The sequence below is a fragment of the Falco cherrug genome, chromosome 2, assembly GCF_023634085.1.
Source record: "Falco cherrug isolate bFalChe1 chromosome 2, bFalChe1.pri, whole genome shotgun sequence".
Lineage (NCBI taxonomy): Eukaryota > Metazoa > Chordata > Aves > Falconiformes > Falconidae > Falco > Falco cherrug.
The window spans coordinates 50,837,769-50,847,376 of record NC_073698.1 but is presented as its reverse complement, the minus strand read 5'-3'; the positions used below and the strand labels follow the sequence as shown (position 1 = coordinate 50,847,376).

Genomic DNA, 9,608 nt, shown 5'->3' with positions numbered 1-9,608 from the left:
ATAATTATTTATTTGGCTGGACACAGCTGAGAATCTCGGAGCCTTAACACTAAAATTTAGTCAAGGTAGAATAGTAAGGCTCATTAAAAGTAGCAAAATGCAATCAAATAAATGATGTATTGAAGTGGATGAAAATCAAATGGTTGCTGTTTCTTAGGAATGTTTTATCTTTTTCTTTCTTTTTTTTTTTTTCTAAATTACATATTTTGTCTATGTAAAATTAGGCACTAAAAACATCATCCTAATAAGCCAAGGCATATATACATATGCCTAGCCTATATATATTAATACATGTATGTATGTGTGTACATATATAGGACAAGATCTTGATAGCCTTCATCACATGGAACAGGACATTACACTACCCCTTCAAAGGCCAATGAAGCCACCTGAGAGCTATCAGCACAAAAGAAGTTGCTGGAATCAGACTAGTCTTAAGGCTATAGCAAAAAATTTGTAAAGTAATCCAAGACACCGTAAGAACGAACCAGAAATGGTAGGCTGCACAGGCTAAATATCCCAAAGCACTGGGTCTATTCTTGCTCACCAAAAGGTTTTGCAGCTCTGTGGGAGTGGGATCAACACGGGAGTAGCATTTTCAGCACATAAAACCATCCCATGCAGTGCAGAAGAGAAGAGGAAAATCTTCCTTGCATGGAATAAGCATTTTCCTGTAGCCATCCTGTATCTGCTAATTACTTGTTTATGAGCACAAAGAAAGGAATACTTTTTGCATGATACATGCCTTTAAGAATACCACCCCCCACACACACCCCCCAGACCGTTTTTTATCAAAGCAACATTTCATGCAAATACAATACAATCTCACATGGATAGATAACAACACACTAAGCTAACATCTGTAAAACAGACAATTACAAGCAACCCAGTTTTCTTCCTACAGAAGATGGCTAGTTATAAAAAGAACTGACGGCAATCATTGTGCAAGCTTAAGCACTAATGTTCCACAATTTTATTTTTTTTTTTTTTTTTTATTTTTTTTCAGAAATAAAGTGCATAGAACATACTCATCCCTACCCCAGTCACATTGAATGGACTGGACTGAGGGCTGTACTGTCTCATTTATATATTTTAATAATCTTGCACGTAATTGTGATAGACATATTTTCCAGATGACAAGGTTTCCCTTGTGGTGTGTTTTGTGGAGTGTATTTGGGCTGGAATGCTTTCAGTTTCTAAAGCAAGCATTTCCAGATATAAAATAAATGCAAGATCTGCCCAAGAGAGCAAACTGCGAGAGCTGCAGTGGCTGTTTACTGTTTTGCAAAATCAGCCATTAACAGACCTTAAGCAATCTAGAAGATATTTAGCTGAATTTTACTTTGCGAGGTTCACTTAGATAAGGGAAAAAGGAGGTGAGAGAAATTGCAGGGGGAGGAGGAGCTGATCTGTCTCAAGGTGGAGCTGTATCTTGTATTAAATGACATTGGCAGATTAAAGCTCTCTGGTGGGGAAGGGCTTAAAGGCTGAGTCAAAAGCCAAGAAGTCTCTTTATTTACGCCTACCTCCCAGCCCCTGGCAATCTGACTAATAACAAACTGAGCTAACAAGAAAGACTAGAAAGAGCAGAGAGAACACAGAAGCAGCTTGGATCTAAAAATCTGAAACCAAGTGATCAAGTCAAGCTCTGCTGAGCATCTTGTTTGTTTACTGCATCAAAATGCTTGCAAACAGTTAACTATATGCAGAAAAGTCAGCATAGCTGTGAAGTATGCTGTGAATTTTAATTGAGGGAAAAGGACAACTGCTTACAGGATAGTCTGATGTGCACGCTGCCTGGAAGATTTTTTTGAATTGAAAGCTTTGTACTTTGTCTTCTGAACAAGGATTGTAACTTTATGGAGCTGTAGTATTACTAGAGCTTGCAGCAAAGTGAAACTCAGAGGTAAGCGTGCATTTTTCACCAGGAAAAATTACATGACATTGAAACAGCTGCTCCTACTGTTACTGAGCGTTCCAGGGAGTGTTACTGCTGTACAGGTAAGAAAGATACCAGCTAGTTAATTAGCTTAGCATATGAGATATTCATATCTCAGTACCAGCTGAATTTATTTTTCTGCATGACTTTGTATAACTTTTAGGTTCAATGATGGCAGTTTGTACTGTTTTCAAACCGCCTGCCAGGTGCATTTATTCAAACTGCCAACTGTGTAGAATGTTTGTATTAAGGAAATGCTGGTTTCAGATCTGTTGAGGGGGGAGGAATGGGTGTTTGGTTTTATTTCCTAAAGTGCAAGAATGGTCTTAAATGCATCATCTGACTGTGATTCTCTTCAGAATTTAATAAACAATCCCAAAGACTTTTAGAAATTGCGAGTTCTTAGTTTGAGGTTTTGAAATTCTTCAATATGCAATTTTTAAATATCTGAACTAAAACAACCAAACAAACAAAACCATAAGTAAAATAAAATGGTATTTCATTGTTTTAAAAATACTTTGATTTTTACTTGTCAAGCATGTAATGCCTTTGCTATAAGGTGACTACTTCTGGAAGTATTCAACTTTGCCTCATGGAGGGGACTGTGACATATTTTAGTCTTTTGGAATTCCTACTGCAAAAGGCTTAGTTACAGCATGCAGTCAGTACTGACTTACATGAAAGTAGATAAAATGAACAAACTTAAGTTACCACGTAGAATTTGCTGAAAAACCTCACCACGTTAAAAAGTCAGCTTTGCTAAGTCTTTTAAATTAAATTTTATTTTATTGTGAGTGCTTTCAGTTAAATCATCTGTACTTTCATTGATCATCTGTTACTTGAAAGCAGTTTTTATTTTACAATAGTAGCCCACTGAGACCTTCGTTACATATTCCTGAGTATTCAGAAAAAAAGAAAAAAAAAAGAGGAAAGAAAAAAAGGAAAAAGGAAGAAAGGGAGGAAGGAATACAAGTCTTCTATTATTTTTTGTTGTGTGTATATGTGTGTGTGAGAGTTCTGGCAGTGCTGCCCACAGAAGTATGATGATGATTAAAATGGGAATGTTTTCCAATTGGTTACAAATGTTCTTACTTTCATCTCTGAGAGGAGGGCTTTCATTTTTATAACCTAATTTTTCAATGTGCACTAAAATGCAACATGCTTTTCAGATTTTTTTTTTCCATTTAATTTTGCTCAGGGACTTTGTAAGTACAGTTTTAATTTGATGCAGATTGAAGCTGGAATTCCTACAGAGAAAAAGTGCACAGAAATAAAGTCTAAGTCATACACTAGGTTTGAAGCTGGCATCTGTGTCAAGAGCCTGCCTTTTTTTACCTTGGGTCACTGAAAGGGATACTGATGCATGTAAAGCAAGAATAAATCTCTACTTTAATATGATCCTAGAATTATTCTGCATACTTCAAAATAACATCTTGACATGTTGTGTCTTATCCAATACTTGGGAAAACATACTTGAGGACATATATTAAACATAAGCAGCTGGAGTTTGAAGGGCATTATATGAGACAACAAAATTAATTGTTCAACTGAAAAAAAGGTAAAAGGTCATACTTTTAGGAACACTTTTTCTCATACTGTGAATTGCACTCTACTACTTCTAAACATACACCTACTCCCACTGATCAGGGACTACGAATAGAGAAAAACATAATTCACAGTGCACACATTTGCTGTTGTTGCTTTTGTGTGTGTATGTAATACTCATACCACAGCCCTTAAGTGCCTGCATGTATAGACCTTTGCAATCTGTTTTAAGGGAAACCGTGAGAAATGGTGTTGCTGGTAACAAAGGTACATGATAATTAAAATATTTATTGGTGAGATGCCAAATCATATGGCCACATGTTCATCTGTGTAATTGAATAAGTCCTTGTGAAATGTTCTAATCTTTCAGAAATTAACTCTTCAGTTGGTTAATTGTGTAGTGACATTCTGTACTCCATGTGTCAATAGCTTACTTTGAAAGATCAAATGACCTTTATTAGACGGATTACTTGAGAAACCTGCTTAGTTTAGTCCTAGAATAGATAGCGTAACCAAAAAAAGGGCTTATCTTTTAAATAATCCATTCAATTTAAAATATTTGTTATGGAAATGTACAGATATTTATTTAGCTAAAAGTTATAAACAGTAATTTCACTCCATCTCATGCATCAAGAATTACCATTGGTAATTAGACAGCCTTGACAGAAAGAAAGAGATTCTTCAAATGGTAAGAAGCAGAAATTAACTGAATCCAATGATAACAAATGTTCTATTTCAAAATTTAAATTTTGCTTGTGACTGCATAGTTGTACTGTAATGATGCATTTATCAGGTATTGGAAAGTTTAAGATCAGCTTAACAGATGCTAATTTAAGTTACATAACATATGGGTGATAACTGGTGATCATTTTTAACTGGTAAAGTACAGTTCCATGTAAATTTCAGAATTTTTGTGGTAATTGATGGTTATAATAATTGGAAGGAGTCTAATAGTTAATCTAAAAAAAAAATGTTTATCCCTTGCCTACCTGTTTCTTCTCACATATTGCATTGTCAGTTCTCTCCTCTTTTTTACTTTGTGTAATTATTGCTTTATGCATATATTCTATATAAACACAGTATATTACTACGTGCTGTGTTACTGCTTTCACTAAATATCCACAAACTATAACATATGCATTAACATTTAAGAAAAATAATTATTTTGTCTACTTCCTTTTCGGTTTAGGGGGTACAAGGATTGCAGAGGAAATACCTTTTCATTTACATACATAATGCAGAACCAAACGAGAGATTCCGTGTATCCTGAATGAATGGGCTTTTGCTCACAACATATTGTTGAACCAAACGAAATCTTATTTCTTCTCTTCAGCAGCTGGACAATATTAAGTTGAGCTCAGCAAGGTGCTTTTAAAATTCACAGTGCTATATGGTGACACAAAGCAAGATTCCAAAATGTCATATTAGCCTTGATATAAGTTGGCAGTAACTTACTATTGTTTCCCACTGGCAAAACATTCTATATGGTATATAGACAAAGACGACACGCTCTTCATTATCTCCTACTTTGGGTATCAGCATGAAAGTACTGAAGCACTCCCCTTCTGACTGTGTTTATTAATTCAGTAAATTAAATATATTTTTTTCTGCTTAGAAAATCATTGCAATGTTTGTCATAATATAATTTTGTTGAAAGGTGAGGTAGCTCAATGGTTGAAAGGTGAGGTAGCTCAGTGACATTTACTAGGAATGGTTACTGCTCCCTTCTAGCCAGAAAAAAAAAAAAAAAAAATCAGCCCTGTGAAATCGTGACTCTATTACTTTTCTTTTTCCTTCCCCTCCCCCCACCCCCTTTTTTTTTTTTTTTTTTTTTTTTTTATAGAATCTGCTGGGCAAGATGAAGTTCTGGATTTTTATTGTATATTCAGTTGCAGTTGCATCTGATCCTTTCCAGTCACAGCCTTCGTTTTCTTCAGTCAGAGGATCTTGTCAGAGTTTGTGTTCCTGTGAAGAAAAGGATGATATCATGATTATAAACTGTGAAGAAAGAGGCATCAAGATGGTATCAGAAATATATGTCCCACCATCACAGCCTTTCCATCTTAATCTGTTAAACAATGGTCTAACTATGTTACACATGAATGATTTTGCTGGCCTTGTTAATGCTATCTCTCTACATCTTGGTTTTAATAATATTGCAGATATTGAGCCTGGGGCTTTCAATGGTCTCAGCCTTCTTAAACAACTTCATATCAATCACAATTCTTTAGAAACACTTAAAGAAGATATGTTTAATGGATTGGAAAATTTGGAGTTTCTTCAAGCAGACAACAATTTCATCACAGTGATTGAAGCAAGTGCCTTTAGCAAGCTCAACAGGCTTAAAGTGCTTATTTTGAATGATAATGCCATTGAATATCTTCCTCCAAATATATTTCGTTTTGTGCCATTGACACATTTAGATCTTCGTGGAAACCAATTACAGACACTCCCCTATGTTGGCTTTTTGGAACACATTGGTAGAATACTAGACCTTCAGCTGGAAGACAATAAATGGGCCTGTAACTGTGATTTGCTGCAGCTGAAGATATGGCTAGAAAATATGCCACCTCAGTCAATAATAGGTGACATTGTATGCAATAGTCCTCCAGTTATCAAAGGCAGCATCTTAAGCCGGTTGAAAAAAGAATCACTTTGTCCCACTCATCCTGTCCATGAACTTGAAGATCCTTCAGGGTCACTGCCCTTGGTTGTAACCACCTCTATCAGTGACAGTCACCTATCAACTAAGGTGATTCCTATCCTGAAAGCTCCTACTAAAGAACCAAGTTTAGTGCTTCATACTTTAAAGCCTACTACTCAGTTTCCAGGAATCTATTGTCCTGTCCCCTGTCACTGCACCAGCCATATGGTCTCAGGAGTTCTCATGCACTGCCAGGAGCGAAACATTGAAAGCTTGTCTGATTTAGGACCTCCTCCTCCAAATCCTAAAAAGCTTATTCTAGCTGGAAACATTATTCAGACACTACTGAAATCAGATCTTGTGGACTATGCCAGCCTGGAAATGCTTCACCTGGGGAACAATCGCATTGAAATCCTTGAGGAAGGATCCTTCATGAATCTGACTAGACTGCAGAAACTATATCTCAATGGCAATCATCTTACAAAGCTAAGTCAGAATCTCTTCCTTGGCCTTCAGCACCTGGAATATTTGTACCTTGAATATAATGCCATCAAAGAAGTTTTGCCAGGGACATTTAATGCAATGCCAAAACTTAAGGTCCTCTACTTAAATAACAACCTTCTGCAGACTTTGCCCCCCCATATCTTTTCAGGTGTTCCACTTGCCAGATTAAATCTGAAAACAAACCAATTTGCTCATTTGCCTGTGAGCAATGTCTTGGATGAACTGGATATGCTGGTACAAATTGAACTTGAAGACAACCCCTGGGACTGCACCTGTGATTCAGTTGGACTGCAAAAATGGATACAAAAACTGAGCAAGAATACAATGATGGGTGATCTTTTCTGTAAATCTCCAGGACACCTAGCAAAAAAAGAACTGAAATCCCTGAACAGTGAAGTCTTGTGTCCAGGTTTAATAAAGAGCCCTGCCCTACCGACTCGTGCTAGTTTTGTAGTTGTGACAACTTCTTCTACTACTACCAACACCGCAGACACCATCCTGCGGTCCCTTACAGATGCAGTCCCACTTTCTGTTCTAATATTAGGACTTCTAATTGTGTTTATAACTATTGTATTTTGTGCAGCAGGAATAGTTGTTCTTGTACTGCACCGGCGACGAAGATGCAAAAAGAAACAAGTGGATGAACAAATGAGGGATAGTAGCCCAGTTCACCTTCAGTACAGCATGTATGGGCATAAGACAACACACCACACAGCAGAGCGCCCAGCAGCGACTCTCTATGAGCAACGTATGGTTACTCCCATGGTTCAGGTCTACCGCAGCCCATCCTTCAGCCCCAAGCACACAGAGCAACAGGAGGAGGGAAGTGAGAAGGAAGCAAACAATTCCAAACATCTACGCCGAAGTCTCCTGGAAAGAGAGAATAGTTCACCTCTGACAGGTTCAAATGTCAAATATAAGGCTACAGATCAATCTGCTGAATTTCTGTCTTTTCAGGATGCCAGCTGCTTGTATAGAAACATTCTTGAAAAAGAAAGAGAACTGCAGCAACTAGGGATCACAGAGTACCTAAGAAAAAATGTTGTACAGCTCCAGCCTGAAATGGAAGTTCATTATCCTGGAACACATGAGGAGCTGAAGCTAATGGAGACACTCATGTATTCCAGGCCAAGAAAGGTTTTTCTAGAACAAACTAAAAATGAGTATTTTGAACTCAAAGCTAATTTACATGCTGAGCCTGACTACCTGGAAGTCCTGGAGCAGCAAACATGAAGTGATAATATGTTGGGCTAGGGCCGAATTTCTGTAATTCCATTTTAAATTGGAACAGTTGTAAATAAAAGTGCCTTATAATAAAATGTCAACAGTCAGAACTTAAGCACAGCAGTAATCCTAGCAAAAAAAACCTCAGGGATCACTGTGGGAAGCCATGGGGTTGTGCGCAGGCAACATGTCTCACCCCAAGTTAAACATGAACTTTGTGTGATTGAACTGCAGGAGGAAGCTTGCCTATTGCAATATTCCTCAACATTTTAAAAGATGTGTATGGTATTCTCCAATCTGTACCCAACCTATGGTAAAGTATTTGTTATGTTTACTCTTTCTTTTTTCCCTCATTTTAACTAGATTCCTTTTTTTAAAAAAACAAAACAAAACAAAACAAAACACCACCTGTGTTTGTAGTTATACAGTTAGTGTGTATTGTTTAGGTTAGTACGTGCACTGCATACATGACCATTGTCTACAACTACACCTAACATACCCTTATAATAAATATGAAAGCAGTTGAAATGTCATACTAAATGTCAGTTAAAAAACAAAAAAAACCCACAAAACATTTTCTGTATGCACCCAGAGCCTGCAAATATTTAATATTTTACACAAAACTTCATCATGTGTGTTCTGTATCAGTATGTGGAAGGAAAACTATGTAACAATGTTTACCCAAAGTCTTCAACGAAGAAAAAAGCAAGTCTTTTGCTACTTCCCCTATCTGATAGCTTTACCTAAGTTTGGACAATCTTTTCTTGAGCTGCTGCTATAAAATATTGTTCATCACTGGTGTTTCAACTCATAATCCTGGGCAATTTGAAAAGCTACTGAGAATCAGCTGTAAATATTTTACTGTGTTTCACAAGTTTGATTTTTTCATATATCTATCTATATATAAATAACTTCTGTGCTGGCTTTAAATATTCTTGGAGAAACTAAGTTTGCTGTGGCTAGGAGCTTTCAAGTGCAAATACAGGTCCTTTCCCACCCTACCCAAAAGCAACTCCCAGACAGAATAACTGCAACAGTACACACACGAGGAAAAATAGTACTATTTAGTTGTTTGTACAAAAATATGTTATATTTTCTGAAATTAGAAGAGAATGAAGTATTGTGGGAAAAATAGGTTAAAAAAAAAAAGTGGAACACTGCAGGTTTATTTTTGCAATGAATTCTTGCTAGATTTATATTTACTATTTATTCTGTATAATTTTGTATTTTTTTTCAACTTGCAAGAAAAAGCTTATTCCTGGCTGCCTTTCAAGCAAATCGAGGAACTGCTCTCTAACAATGAAAAAGAAATAAAGTGTTTTTTAAATGTCTTTTTCTTAAAAGTCACTTTTTAAAGAAGGCAGCAACTTCTGCATGCACAGGTTTGGAACTCTTTGGGAATTAAACACAGTGCTTCTCACTCTTGTCATGTGGGCAGAAGCATCTTGTCCAGAGTGCACTAAGGCCATTCAGTTTCTGTGCATGACTGACACGGTGCCAAAGCACAAATTCTTATCTGCATTTACCTTCCTCTAAGCAAATCTTTTGTAATCTGACTATGCATGAACTTTTTTTTTTTTCTGATTTCTATTTGTAGAGCAAGAGATCAGCTTAATTACATGTCTACGTATGTATGCTAAACTTAGCACTGAAATCTCGATAAACTAAAAATATATTCTTTTTAGTTCAGCTTACAGTGGATGTCTTACCTATTTGTATATACAAATGTGAGTTCTTCATAGTCTTTGTACA

The 9,608-nt window shown here is 36.5% G+C and overlaps 1 protein-coding gene across 1 annotated transcript; it reads left to right on the top strand.

Annotated features, from left to right (window-relative positions):
* The first annotated feature begins 1,499 nt into the window (after positions 1–1,499).
* Positions 1,500–9,187, top strand: SLITRK6 (SLIT and NTRK like family member 6). Its single transcript, XM_005446285.3, has 2 exons — positions 1,500–2,001; positions 5,328–9,187. The coding sequence occupies exons 1-2, from the start codon at positions 1,939–1,941 to the stop codon at positions 7,863–7,865; spliced, it is 2,601 nt and encodes an 866-aa protein (XP_005446342.2). The 5' UTR covers positions 1,500–1,938; the 3' UTR covers positions 7,866–9,187.
* Positions 9,188–9,608: the final 421 nt, after the last annotated feature.

Coding starts and splice junctions, on each gene's coding strand:
- SLITRK6 (XM_005446285.3), top strand. CDS start 1,939: ATGACATTGAAACAGCTGCTCCTACTGTTACTGAGCGTTCCAGGGAGT. Junction 2,002..5,327: donor GGAGTGTTACTGCTGTACAG/GTAAGAAAGATA, acceptor TTTTTTTTATAG/AATCTGCTGGGCAAGATGAA.